At 44.0% G+C, this 15,299-nt stretch overlaps 1 protein-coding gene across 1 annotated transcript in view; it reads left to right on the top strand.

Annotated features, from left to right (window-relative positions):
• Positions 1–15,299, top strand: part of kank1a (KN motif and ankyrin repeat domains 1a) — a 96,875-nt gene that overhangs the window by 71,392 nt on the left and 10,184 nt on the right. Inside the window, exons 3-4 of the mRNA XM_034691659.1 lie at positions 5,293–7,938; positions 14,659–14,841. Of these exons, the coding sequence (XP_034547550.1) occupies positions 5,293–7,938; positions 14,659–14,841 (2,829 nt within the window). The remainder of the gene's footprint in view (positions 1–5,292; positions 7,939–14,658; positions 14,842–15,299) is intronic.

The raw sequence follows: 15,299 nt of genomic DNA, 5'->3' as shown, positions 1-15,299 counted from the left end.
AAATATGTGTCCCTGGCATGTCTACAAACCCCCCAAAAATGAAAAGAATCCCTTCTGCCCCTGTTCTGATTTCTCCACCTTTCTGTAAATGTGTGTGAAACAAGTCGTTTCAGACTTCAGTGTTTTTCATACGTCACAACAATATCCGGTCTGTCACGGAGTCGGAGCTCGGAGCTTGTTCAGCCCATAGACTGTATAAAATACAACTCAACTTCTCCTCTGTTTTTCATTACCTGCACACGTGTGCTAACAAGGAGCTTAGGAGGGAGGCATGCTAGTTGTGGGCTGTCTTAATAAACACAAAGGTCGGTTTTACTCCCCACGTCTGCAGATTTGAAGATCTAGTGGATGATTTTTATTTTCCATGGAAAAGTGCTAGCGCTAGTTAGCATAGCCACATAGCTACATGTTTGTAGCTGTGTAACAAGACACACGTCGACATACTGATAAATAAAACAACAAGAAACACTAAATCTGTGATCAATGGTTCAGAAAGGTCCTGCTGCAGACGCCTCTCCGTCAGGATCAGATTCTGGATCAGATTCAGAGGGTTGAAGTAACGCGGGTCTGTGAGCAGCCATGTATATTCAGCCAACATGTAAACATTAGATCAACGTGCCGGAGAACCAAAATCTGATTTCAAAGTGTTTTTTTGAGCATAAACGTTAAAGACATGTTTTGGGGACCTCTTAGACCAATATATATTGATGAAAAAAGCGTGGTATGTCACCTTTTAAAGAAACTCGGTGAAAGGTTGAATCCTGCGCCGAGGCTGAACTGCTGAATCCAGACAGATGTTTGCTCTTTTTCCAAACATCTGATAGTCAGACTGTGGAGGAGAACATTTTGTCAGGTTGAAGTCTGCAGCTAGTTCAAAGTTTGCTCAGCTTTAGCTCCACATATATGTTTTTGCTAATAGAGAACAAGTGGCCACATTCAGTCTGATCCTCCCTCCTCTTTCTGCCTACACAGGACTAACTTCTCTTCAGGACTCTGCAGTCAGACAGATGTAACCTCTATTTAGTGACACCTGTTTCAGCCTTGATCAGGGCTCTAAATACCAGCCTTTATTGTTTTTCTACCTATGCATCTACTTCTCACACCCCATTCTCTTTAGTTTATAATAAGGGTAGTTTAAACTCAAGTAGCAGCTTAACTGAGACACATGGGAGCTCATACAGGATGCATTTATGTTGCATATTTGTCTCATTCCTATAAGGTTATATATAATTGTTCAGCTTTTGTCTATCTGAGTACCTTTTTCAAATCCTCTTAGACGTGTCTTTATCTGAAGCTGATAGTTAACAACCTTAAAAATGAAGCCCCTCATGTCCCACTTTCTTTTGTTCCAGTAGAAGAATGCAGAGAGGATATTGAAGTAGGTGGAGGCTCTTAAATACTAGCGGTGGCTAGTCATGTTGGTGGAGCCCGTTTTTTTCTTGGGAAGGTTTCAGGGAATCACTTCATCCACAAAAAATGTGTCGTTTGTTGTGAAACAGTTGGCGGTGTTCGGAGATGTCTTTGAAAAACTCTTGGTTTTCACAGTCAGATGTCTGTAATTGAGGACAGAACAGAGTGCCGTCTGTCTGTGTATCTGCAGTGTAATCCCCACCACATTGACAATGTGACAGCTGTTGATAACTGGAGCAGACCCCCGGCTCTCACTGTCACTGTTGGCTCCCCCGTCACTGGAGTCTGACCCCCTTCAGTTGTCCCGTGTTGATGAGGTCATCGCTCAGCTGTTCAGGGTCTCCGTGGTACCAGAAGGCTGCATGTCACTCCTGTGTGTGTCCAGTGTTCACTGGTGCCAGGGAGAGTCGTCAAAAACCAGACAGCAGCAGCCTCACAGATTATTTATACCAAGGGAAAAAAAACAGGATGTTTTTCACAGGCAGTGCAGGAGAAAACACAACTTCAGCTTTGTCTGAAAACTTTCACTTTCTTCATCATAGACTGTATGATAAATAGACGTAGTATCCCTGACGTCACCCATCTGTTTCTGAAGCAAATCGTCAGCCGGTGCCATATTTGAAATGTTGAACTCAACCTAACTTCTGTTGAGCTAGTGTGAGGTAAAGAGGTGGGCTTTAAGCCTCCTAGCCAACAGCTACAGTGTTCCCGCCTTCCAATCAAATCAGCTGTGCCTCTTATTATGTAAAACTCGTAATATTAATATCTAACAGTGTGTGCCGAGAGAGAAATGAGTTATTCAGACTTGAACTCATTTTGTGTACCAGGCTGTAAACATGTTTATTTCTGCTTTAATCATCAGCTTCTTTGAATGGGTGTGTATATGGTTTCCAGCACTTCCGGAGCCAGCCTCAAGTGGACACTCTAGGAACTGCAGTTTTTAACATTTCAGCATTGGCTTCAATTCTCGCGGCTGGAAGTTGCTGCTTGTTTTTTATGCATAAAGTGTCATGGTCATATAGTAACTCTAATATTAAGTGTTGAAGGTGAAGGGATACATCTGATGATTATTTGTCGACACTAATTATTACAGGTGACCCCAAATAATCGAATATTGCACGATTCGTTCTAACGAGCCTTAGTCGACTGCCAATCTCATAATCGAATATTTGCATATGAAACGTGGATCATTCCATTCAAACCATGGGGGTGCTCAATGTCTAATTTTACATTATTTTCCTGTTTCCCGTAAAAATAGTGTCTCATTTATCCTATTTTGATATAAATATAGACTTATTTAATGTAATTCTGAGAACAGCTCTTGAAGTGTTAAATCTCCTTAAAGTGGTAATTAAATCTCCCCTGGTAATTAAAGGTGGACTCTCCCATTTAGCGGGACCTGTAGAGCAGACGTACCTCAGCTGGTCTTTAAATCTTTCTACGTTCATGGCAGCTCAAAATGTCAGGAAATAAAACTTCAGTTGATCCTAAAAACTAGTGATGAAGATGAGGAGCAGCTTCATGAAGAGGGCTGTGAGATCAAGGATTACCGGACTACACAAAAAACTGTACGGGGCCAAACGAACGAGGAGGGATACCCAAAGCTGTCTGAAGCCTCAAAAACAATCCACAGCATCCCATCCACCTCCACACCATCAGAGAGGATATTCTCAAAGACAGGATTTACAGTCAACAAAGCAAGGAGCGCACTTCTGCCCGTACACACGATGGTTTTCCTCACGTACAATTTGAAAAGAGTCAAGCGGACAAAGACGTGATGAAAGACTGTTTTAAAAGGTTCTGCTAAGAGATTTAAAAACCCTTTAGCTGGTTCAGGTTTGATTTTGAACATTATACAAATGTTTAGCCTTAAGTTGGACAAACTACCCTCTGCAGTGCTGCTCTCTGCTGTGTGAACACTGTTTAAATATCTCCTGATTCCTTTCTCTATAGTGGAGCGTTGTTCCATGTTTAACTGATGGTGGCCTTATTTGAGTTTTCTCTCCTTCATCACCTCGTTGTTTTTGCAATATAGATTTAAACAATCTAAGTTTTATGCTTATAATATTCTGTTGTCCCTTTTACTTTAAGCTACAAGTCTCTTAATTGTAAAGGGTTATGTGTAATATTGTCATGCGGTCACCATCATGCAGACTTTGGGTCAATAAGGAAAAACAACAAACATTCCACTATTCGTCGACTATGGGCAAAATCTGATGAATCAGATTCGACTAAGCAAATCCTTAGTCGGGCTCACCCGACTAATGCATGAAAAAATATGAAAAGTGAATAGTATAATATTTTAAAAACAGCCTTTTTTTTTGGGATACATTTTAAGACAACTTCTGCAAAGTAAAAGGCAGCTGTATAAAGGGTTAATCAACAGGTGATCTGATGTTAAAATGCAGCAGTGAAAGTTGAAGACTGTTTTAAGTGGGCCACAGTCTGAACCAGATTACTGAAGTTTGACATGAACAGCAGCTCAGCTATCCGTCTCAACAACAGGCTGTTATAGTCATGAGTTCACCCCCCCTCCCCTGAATAACAGGACTCTTATTTGGGTAGGGAAGTGTTGGTCTCAGAGCCTCCCAGGATTGGAGGAGGCAGCTGTCCAATAGTGCGCCTGAGCAGAGTGCTGTGCTTACTTTACACCAACAGTGGAACTTTTTTTTTCCCCCTTATGGAGAGAGGATTGAGAAAGAGTGCAGAGAGTGAGGAGAAACAGCAGATCTGCAGCCCAGGAACACTCATGTCAGTGCAGCATATCAGCAGGGAGAAGGAGTGAAGGAGGAAAATCCAGAGTGTGCCGTTGGGTCTGAGGTGAGTGGAGCTCGAACAACAAGGCAGTGAGGGTTTAGCAGCAGGCTTAGGCTTGTAATTCCCTCCCTGTGAATGGAGAGGATTGACGGGAGAAGTGGCAGGAGCTGGGTGGACTGCAGAGGAAGAGCAGGGCTGTTTATTTCCAGCCTGTGTTTGCTTTAGTCGGGCCAGAGTTCCAGGCATACCAAGAACAAGACGCTGCATTTAGCCGACACAGTGGGAGCGCAGTGGAGTCTCCTAATGGCCTGGAGAGCTGACTGGCTCTGTACATGCAAATCTGTGTGACAGGGCGCGTTTTTAGCAGCATGTGGGAGTTTGGACTCTGATTTAAGCAGCTTGCATTGATCTGTAAGAATTTTAGAACATGATAATTCAGTGTGGCCTATTTTCTTATTTATTCCCTCAAAGTCTGAGCTCACAATCTGAGTTTTGGGTTCGTTATATCTGTGAAACCTCCAGTTGTTGACATTTAGGATGGATTTTGGACTAGAGAATATTGACATTGTCCGGTTTTCTGTCTCCCTGACCCCTTCGACTCGTCTCTTATCCATGCTTTGTAAACAACAAGCTGTGTATCTGTCACAAGCTTTGCACTTCATGGTTTCCACAAACCTCACAAGGATGAATTATACAAGTGTAACCAATATTTGTTTTTATTTTGGAGTTCACTAAGCTTCTTGTTGTTTTGCGTTGGCTCTGCATTCTTGGTCTCACATAGTTTTGGGCTGACTAGAAACCACCCTCTTGCCAAAATGATTATCACTCACGCTTTCCAGCAGGGATGTGAGAAACTTGAGACGTGTTTGTACTTGCTCTGTCAAAGAGGGCGACTGTCAGTGGCCGAGGAAACACTTAACACTTTAACTGAAACTCAAGCTGTTTCAGAGGGATTTTTGGCAGTGAGTGCATCCTTTTGAATCCAGGTGTTAGTTAGTCTTTAGATCACTCCATCCATAGACATGTAGAGAATTAAAATTCTTTAATTCAACCTTTTAAGGTCCAAGAAAAACCCCAGAATCAGAACTCTTGACTTAACTTGTGTTCTTTTTGTCTCTGTTTCAGAAAAAGGACAAAGATGCCCCAGCACTGGAGACCAGAAGGACTCTGTGGCTCCTTACTATGTTGAAACTCCCTATGGTTACCAGCTAGACCTGGACTTCCTCAAATATGTCGATGACATCGAGAGGGGCAACACCATCAAGAAGCTGAGCATCCAGAGGAAGCCAAAACTGGCCAAAACTCTGTCGGTGCCTCGCGGCAGCACTGGAGGGGGCAGCACTCATGCTGAATGGACCTCCACAGACTCCTTGTCCTCCTCCAACAGCGACGGCAAGCAGTCCCCGGTCTTCTTCAGCTCCAGGACCCAGGTCTCTGCACCACAGACCCCCACCCTCCCAAGGGCAACCTGTGAAGCCCCCCTGCAGCAATCCTACCTGAGCATCACGGAGCAGAAACAGCTTCTCCCGCCTCCCTCCCCCAGATTCGTCCCCCGTCACAACCCACAGGTGGAGAGGACTCTCATGGAGACCCGTCTTCGGCTTGAACAGGAGCGCCTGCTCATGCAGCCGCACAGCGACCCTCCGATGCCTCGCCGCCGTCTCGCCAGCTTCGGCGGCATGGGCTCCAGCAGCTCGCTCTCCTCTTACTCAGGCTCTATGGCCCCAAGCCAGATCTCCCCCAGCGCCCATCATCCCCTCCCCATCAATGGCCACCTTGCAAACGGAGAGTATAACCCCTACTACCCAGCATCCGTCGGCAGCTCCATCCGCCACAGCCCCATGAGTTCCGGCATGGCCACCCCTGTCACAAACGTCAGCCCGTTACAGCTTCAGCAAATCAGGGAGCAGATGGTCGTGGCTCTCAGGAAGCTGAAAGAGTTAGAGGAGCAGGTGAAAACCATTCCTATCTTACAGGTTAAGATCGCTGTTCTCCAGGAAGAGAAAAGACAGATGGCTGCTCAGTCCAAAAATCCAGGTCCTGGTGGCTTTCGCAAACGCTCCTACAGTGTAGGCAGCGCTGACCAAATGGAGAACCAAGCCCCCATCCAAAAAGAACCAGAGCTGCACATAATGGAGCCTGAAGCTCAGGAACAGAACGCTCAGCGGCTGGAGGAGTTCAGACGTTTAACTGCTGAGGTCCAAGCTCTAGAGAAGACTACCCTGGACAATAACGTCAACGAAAACCAGCCTCATAAAATCACACAAAACCAAGCCCACCAAAAGTCCATCGGAATAGTTACTGATGAGAACATGAACAGCCTCCCTACCACTCAGAGGAAGTCGTCCAATGAACGATGTTGCAAGGATGCAGGAGTACTGACGGATCAACAGGAAGTGCGTAGTGCCGCGGTTGGTGTGACTGAGGCCATGCTGGGCATGACGACCGAGGCTGAGAAGGAGATCGAGCTCCAGCAGCAGACCATCGAGTCCCTGAAGGAGAAAATCTACCGCCTGGAGGTGCAGCTGAAAGAATCCACTCACCAAATCGAGATGGGGAAGCTGAAACTGGAGCTCCAAGCTGCTGGCGGGTCAAACAAGAAAAAGGCGGACAAAGGTTTGATGGCTAGGCCGGAGATGTACAACGCCTGCGTGGAGGCTAAAGTCCAGACACGCAGCCTGGGTGTTGGAGACCACTTGGAATTTAGCCCTGTTAAAGCTACACAAAGCCACACTATCGGAGTGTCCTGTCAACCCAGTGTGCAGAGTGTGTCTTCAGGCCCTGAGATCCCGATGGACCGGTGGGTGGTGCACGAACGCGTGGAGGTAACTGATCAGTGCGTTGGTAGAATGGTGGAGACGTGTGATCAGCAGGTCGGCGTGGAGCTGAATGTTTGTGAGGTTGGAGTTAACACGGTGGAATCAGTGGACAGCTTGGCTCTCTGCAAACCCATGACGGAGCTGAGCAAAGAGTCCAGAACAGTCGGCTGTGGAGATTGTTCCGTGGATGTGGTTGTCGGTCCGATAAAGACTCTGGTGTCACGAGGAACCGACCCAGATTTGGTCATCAGGGTGGACTCTGGTGTCATGGCTGCTCCAGAGTTAGTAACTCAGCAGACTAACACTGAGACTGAAGTTGTGAGCAAATCCACCAACACAAAGACAGTCGTCCTGACCGACTCATCTACTGATACTTCGTTGGTCACTTGCGACAGCCAGACCAACACGCCTGTGATTGAAACCAGGACGGTTGCAGCTGGAGAAGGACTCGTGAAAGACGTTCACTCCACAGTAAAGACTCGCTCTGTTGCTGTTGGAACCACCACAGACGCAGAGTCATTCCTTGGCAAATCAAGCTCTGCTAAAACCAAAGAATGTGGGGTGGGACCTGTTAGCATTCAGGAGAACTTCTTGGTTGGTTTAAAAACAAGGAACATAGCATGTGGACCCTCTCAGCCTTATGAATCTGTCACAATCTGCAGCAAAGACACTGAGACTAAAACCGAGACCACACCACCACAAGCCCAAGCTCAAGAGGGCGCCGGTTTGGACCATTACATCGAGAGGGTGCAGAAGCTGCTGCAGGAGCAACAAATGCTGCTGACGGAGAACTACAGCGAGCTCGCCGAGGCTTTCGGTCAGCCTCAGTCCCAGTTTGGATCCATCAACAGCCAACTGGTCAGCACGCTCTCCTCCATCAACACGGTCATGAAGTACGGGAGCGTGGAGGACATCCTGAAGCTGCAGGCCGAGGCTGTGAACCCAGACAGAGGTGAGAGGGGATGCAAAGCGTTTTCCACATGCTCGTGAGTGTTGCAAAAGCACAAGTGGTTGTTGTGGTAATTGGCTGGAAGTCATGTCAGGCAATCAGAGCATAGTTTCAAGGGCAGACAACAGAAAATGCACACACATATACACACACACACATTGCCTGATGCCAGCTAGTGTGCTTGAGAAAGAAACGCTCATGTATTCAGAGCCTGAGGGTGTGTTAAAGAGTTATTCCAGGGTTTGTTGCATAATGAACCAATCAATCATCCATTATCTGTCTTTAGATTTCATGGGTCGTGCTCTATGACATGAAAAGACTTAATTATTTTTACATAACTAAGCATCAAAGCTGCTCTATTTTACTGCTCACTGACTCTGAAACAAGATCAATCACTAAGAACTTTAAATCAAGCGTTATTAATTATATTCACTAGGTTGCAGTTGTCTTCCTCTCTGACATTACTGGCATGTTGTTCCATCTCTGCAGCCAACTATTGCTACCACATGTGGACGAGTAAAATATTGTGAAACCACAATCAGGAATGTGAGTTGACCCACATGTAAAAGAAAGTCTCCTATAGTGCTTCTGGAGGCTAAAACTTGCTTGTCTCCAGCATCATGCCGTTAGAGAAGAATTTCACAGCTGGAAAGATGGTTCTCTGGTGAAGCTTGGTTCTCTGTGCTGCAGAGGGACTGGTTCTTTTTTTTTTAAATGTTCTTGCAGAGGTTGAAGAGGTGGCTCTGGTTGATGTTTAACATATTCTGCCCTCACTGTTAAGTCAGCAAAGTTCTCCTTTAAGCCACAATGTGTAGGATTAAGTAAAATAAAGAAAAGGGAGTACAAACCATTGACTGTATATTAATATGGATGACGCGCCTTCATCTCCTCCCATTGTGAGATTTGAAGCCAAAACACCACCTCGATTTGCGCTGATGCATTGCGCTGCTGGAAAACCAAGGCATGTGCAGAAGAGAGCCGCAGCACTGACGTCACGCTCTTTCTGTTAACCAAAACACACATTAAACTCAACACGTCAAAGATCCCTCAGGTCACTACAGCCCACAGCAGAACAGGTTGTTGTGTTGATTTGAAGCTAACACTCAGTGACTCTTGTGTTAGTGTTTTTTATGTTCCTCCTGTTGAAGCCTGAATCTGTCATCCAAGCTGTCAATCGATCTTTTTTTTGAAACATCAAATAACTCATTGAAACTAAACTTTCAGCTTTTGTGGCCCCTGGTCTGATTTTCTAATATTGAATATTTCCTGATACCAAGTCCCAATCTGATACTTGTGTTTGCCTAGATAATAGTTGCAGAAGAGATAAGAGAGTTTAGCTGTTTTTTTCCCTTTAACAAAAATAAGTAATTAAAAAAAATAACTCAAGTGGGTCTTATGTTTATTCCATTTAACTTCATTCAGCTAGCATTGTTGTAAAAACTCATAATCTGTTTTACAAGCTCTGCTGTATGAGACCAAGAAACTGGTGTGCTTCATTACAGCACACTAAAATCTGAGGCTGCTCTGAACGCAACTCTCACGAGACAGTGCGTGATTCACACCGGCAGCATCCGGCTGTGAGGCAGAGAACTTAAATATTAGGAGTGACAGCGAGATCAAAACATGACCGGTTGCAGGCCGCTAGCTACTGAGCGACATGCCGGTATAGAGAACGAGAGCTGCCGCGAGCAGACTCTCCTGGGTTTGGTTTATGTGTTTGCCTTTTTTTGAACCATATGTCCCTGCAGAGTTACCGTAGGGTGCGTAGAGCAGACGTTTTTTCTGTCATGTGTCTAGCGGTGCTCATAGACTGTATATAAAATGGACGTCATCTCGCTCGGTTCAAAGTGAGGCTGCCACATAAACTGCTCCCCCTGGTGGCTGGCTGCAGTATAGGTCAAAAACTCCATTTCCCCTATTCATTTGAATGGGGCTGCGGCCCAACTTTAAAAAATGAATACACGTGGTACGAACGTTTCTCACTTCCTTATGCTGTGGTGATATGTAGTTAGTATTTGACTGTTTTGTGTTCAAGGCCTCTTTTTCCTGAATAGTTTCTTTTTCGTTCGTTATTGGAGGTTAAAAAACGGGGTTTTACTTCCAGGTTTACTTTGATTGACAGCTGCCATAGAGAGAAACTCCGTAGGACCTCGGGATGCTATGCTGTAGGGCGGAGCTTGTTAAATTCCCTACTGTGCAGACTCTGGCTGCAGAAAGTTTACAAGATGGCGGCGTTCTGGAACGGGATATTTTGGCTTCAAAACCGTGCGATGTTGTCTATTTTCTATACAGTCTATGGTTCTATGGTTTCTCATTATGTAGACACGGTAAAACAAACTCAGACCACGTTAGCCTTCAGCTGTAAATTGTGTTCCGTGACGGCGGGCGTAATGATTGGATGAGATGATCCTCTCAAATGCCGATAACCGATCACATAAAAAACATCCAAATCGGCTCCAATCCAATAGTTGAGATCGGGATCGGGACATCCCTACTCAGACATAAATCTTTGTGATCAATGTGAGAAAAATATATTTGACGTGTTTTTTAAATTTACTACTTAAACCATGTCCCATCTGTTCTAATAGAGGAGGCGGGCTCTAAAGGTTTTGGCTTCACTAGGATAGCTGATGTGCCGTCCATGTTTGATACAGTCTGTGATGCAAAGAAAGATCTTACAATCTAGATTCTGCAAGTGAGGGTACAAGATACCCCGGTTTGAACATTTAGGGCACTTGAAACCTTACTGGGACTAGTTGTATAAAAAAGCTTCTGCTGAGTTCTTTGTGCCTTTTTTGATAGTCTTGATATCCAAGATTTTGATGTGCAGCTTTTGTTTAGTCGGGAATCCGTTGTAATCGCAGTATACGCTCTTTAATAATGAACACAATCAAGTTTGTGGGTTTTGGGCAGGATGGCGGGTGGGTCTCCTTTCTTTTCTCTCAGTTAATGTAAATTTTAAAGAGATTTGTTGCCACAGCTGTGTGATTTGTGACTGTATTGAAAAGATGAAAAGCAAACATTTATATTTTTTGCGTTACCCTTTTTCCTTGAGCCTCTGCGGTCTGCCCTCTGCGGTCTACAGTCAGAGTCAAAGTCGTGCAGTTTTAACCTCAAACAGTTAACTTCTTGTTCCGTGAGCAGAGTGTTACGTGGGGGTTTTGTTTTAGGGATTAGGGAAATTGTAGTTTGCCTTAACTCCTGTGGGAAAAAAACATTAAAGCTATACATTAGGAGGGTGTAATACATGTTTTGTATCAGTTGTTTCATTAAATGTTAAACAAAGGAGGATCTGCAGGGCCATTCAGGGGACAACACACTCTTGAGTGATAGTGTAGTGCCAAAGGTAAGATGTAGTGTAGGCCTGCATGCTGCACAGTCTCTGCTGTACTGTAGGGGGTCTGGTCTGCGTTCACACACCGTTTGAAGAGAGTCCTGATCGGATCAGACAGGCCAAAGTTATCTCTGACCCTGAAATATGCAGCGGGGGCTTTGGACGTGAACCAACAATGAGCTCATTCCTTTTTGGGAACGAGCACCGTCGCACCAATCGGCTGCTTGTTGTTTTAGCAGGGCCGCCCTGCCTTCACTCACACCTCACTGCTGATGCTGATTCATGGCTCCTTCTGAGTTGCATAACATGCATTCATGCCGGCTGGCACATGAACGCTGGGTGATTGTCCCAGTTGTGTGCGAGCTTGTCTTCGGTCAGTTGCTTGCCTCTTTTGGGGGGGAAGGATTATTGAACAGACATGGTTCCTGTTCATGGAGCTAAGTACTGAGCACTGAACAATCAGAGAAAATGTCACCTGAAGCGACTGAGGAGTTAGATTTGTTTTTTTAGAAGTTGCATTTTATTAACAACCACGTACTCTGAAAGTAAGACTCACCACAACATGTCACCTCACGGTTGAAATGACATTTTAAATAAGGAAGAAAATATGAGTTCAGTAGGTAACAGGAACTTCTGCAAGAAATAGTTTCAGTCAGTGTTCACATCGGCTGGCAGTGTTTCCTTTTTCCTTCATGCCTTTCTGCCACAATGACCGATCACATGAAGTCATCTTGCTGCCGCTCTCATTTGTTGCATGACTTTGCAGAAATTTGCAAACACATTGGCTGATTGATGGAGAAGCTGAGAACAGATTCCATCATGTTGAATTCATCGTTTCATTCATCCTGTTAACTCAGGAAGTCTTTTTCTCTTAAAACAGCTGAAGAACATTTTTTCTGAGATATTTAGTTTTTAGTCGTGAAGATTGTTGTCGTTACTGTTTTATTATTATTTATTAAAGGTGACATATCATGCAAAATCGACTTTTTAATGGTTCCATAGACTGTATAAAATACAACTCAACTCCTCTGTTTTTCATTCCCTGCACACATGTGTGCTAACAAGGAGCTTAGGAGGGAGGGAGGCATGCTAGTTGTAGGCTGTCTTAATAAACACAAAGGTCGGTTTTACTCCCCACGTCTGCAGATTTGAAGATCTAGTGGATGATTTTTATTTGTCATGGATAAGTGCTAGTGCTAGTTAGCATAGCCACATAGCTACATGTTCGTAGCTGTGTATCAAGACACACGTCTACATACTGATAAATAAAACAACAAGAAACACTAAATCTGTGACCAATCCTTCAGAAAGGTCCTGCTGCAGGCGCCTCTCCGTCAGGATCAGATTCTGGATCAGATTCAGAGGGTTGAAGTAACGCGGATCTGTGAGCAGCCGTGTATATTCAGCCAACATGTAAACATTAGATCAACGTGCTGGACAGCCGAGGCCACATCCACTTCCTGAGGGGGCGTGGTCAGAGGGAAAACAGACTGTTCTGAGGAGGACTGAAGAAGAGGGTTTTTCAGGCAGACCAAAATCTGATTTCAAAGTGTTTTTTTTAGCATAAACTTTAAAGACATGTTTTGGGGACCTCTTAGACCAATATATATTGATAAAAAAAGCGTGATATGTCACCTTTAATTAAAAGGACCATGCATATTAGTTAACACTTCTGTAAATATGCCAGAGTTAGCCAAAAGGCTAGTTTACATCTGTAGTCCCTTGCCAGATGTTAAAAAGGCTCCCTAAAAAGATCAAGATTAAACAAAGATAAAATAAAGTAAAACAAAATCAAAATAAGAAGGTAGAGGACAAACCAAAACACAAACAAACAAACAAAAAAGAGAAGAAAAGAAAAGTACAAATAGCACCATATGATTAAAAATGACTAAAAGCAACATAATGACATGATATGACAGTTTTTGAGAAAGTGTCCATGGACATAAAATACATGGAGCAAGACAATCAGGAAGCAGCAATGAGGAAATGTTAAAGAACACACATGCAGACACAACAGTTACAGTTTGGGGGGACTGATCAGAGTACCGTCTGACGTGTTGATCTGCATTAAATGAGTCGCTATAGTCCTCAAGACACCACCTGTGTGTGTTTGCATGGTCCTCCTGACCTCTGTCATGTCATAACAAGTAGCTACAGGAAACTGTCTTTGTTTTTGATGCTTATTTATTACCTCAAGATAACAAAGCTCACTACCAGCTGATAAAGAAATGAACTCACAATCTATTCGATTAAGCTGTATGCGTGGCTGTTTGTGGCTTCTGTAAGGTTGAAAGGTCAGTTTAAGTTTGAACATTAATAGTCAGAGCTGTCTCAACTTTATTTGCATGCAATGATTTTAGTTTAAATCTTCAGGCGTCTCAAACTTTCAGGATAACGTTCCGGATCTGTCTTGAAGGACGAGCTTGCCAATTCAAGACGCAGCTCATGTTCCTTTAATCCCCATCCTCGTTAGTTCTCTTGGTCAAAACGTGCCACTTTCCCAGAAACAGCTCTAAAAATGTTATATATTCATATTTTTTTCCACTTTAAACGACCCAATCTTATAATTCCACTTCAGCCGGAGATTTTCATATTAAATATTAATTATATTTTGGTGATTTTAACCCTTTAACTGCCAGTATGTTTACAAGATTCCTGTTTATTTTACTCAAAAACAAAAAAAACAAAATATTTTCCATGAAATACATTTCAACCAGTATTTGATTATAATTATTATTAGGCCCTTAGATGTGTCAATGATTGGCAGCGACATTGATTTTGATGCATTATTTTTTTTGCAGTGTCAGATTTTTCCTTCAGTCAAAATGTGCCACCCTCCCAGAAACTGCTCTAAAAATATCATATATTCATATTTTTTTCCACTTCAGCCGGAAATGTTCATATTAAAGGAGCAATGATAGATGTCCTTGTTACCTGAGGACATCCACAGGTGTCATCACATTTTGATTTCTACTAAATCAAACAGATTAGACACTGAAGGAGTCAAAGAACAGAAATGAAGAAATCTGTTTGTTGGAATAATCCTAACTTTTGAAGGTTCATTCGTTTTCCATTTTACAAAACAACTAAACCTGAGTTAGCCTCTTCATGCCACAAACACACAGCATCAAACATTTAGATCAAACTAGAATAAAGCAGAATTAAACATACAGCTACTTCTCCCCTGTTTTTATCACGCACATTAAAAAGATAGCATGCTATTTTAAAAAAAACTCATGCACAGGTTTTAGTTATCACAGGTTGTTCTAAAATGTCTCTGTGCAGAAACGTCCACACACGTTGTTTTTAAGAGCTCTCCACTCTCACTGCATTCCTGCTCCACCTGTGCTGTCGGTATTTGACTTTGTCCTTCTTCTCCCCCCCTTCAGAGAGCACTCAGCAGCTCTGCGTGAAGATGGAGCGGTCACAGATGGAGAGGATTTCATCGGGCCTGACTCCTGCAGAAAGATCTGCCAGCACACCTGCACAGCAGCAGCAGCAGCAGCAGCAGCAGATCAGTGCAGCCGAGCAGAAGAGCCGCATGGACCTGCAGATGTCGACAGCGCTGCACGGTATGGCTGACAGGCCTGCAGAGTTTCATGTGTTGTAGAATCTTCTTTAACAAGTAACCTCGAACTAAAACTGACGTAAAGTTGTAGTGAGGTTTTTTTTAAATTGGCAGCAGGCTGTACATATCAAAAAGATGTCCTTTAAGTCACCTGTGCACCCTGTACCTTCCTCACATATGAACCTGACAACAGATTAAAAACACAACGATAACATCTTCATCAGGCTGGATTCCTCCTGACAAGCTCTCTGCACACTGCCACCTGTCAAAACACTGAATGACTCTGCTGCTACTGATCGCGCACACGTCGGTGTGTACACATGCAGCTCCACACATGCTGATACATGAACACACACACACACACACTCTCTCTCAGCTGTCCCCTGCAGCAGTGAAAGAGGAGCCCCCCCTCTCCTCCACCAGGGCAAGTCTTGGCAGATGTGCAGAGCGTCCTGGCTCTCG

This window comes from Notolabrus celidotus, chromosome 9 (assembly GCF_009762535.1).
Source record: "Notolabrus celidotus isolate fNotCel1 chromosome 9, fNotCel1.pri, whole genome shotgun sequence".
NCBI classification, from domain to species: domain Eukaryota; kingdom Metazoa; phylum Chordata; class Actinopteri; order Labriformes; family Labridae; genus Notolabrus; species Notolabrus celidotus.
Note: the sequence above shows the minus strand (reverse complement) of the source record. Positions and strands in the feature narration are given on the sequence as shown.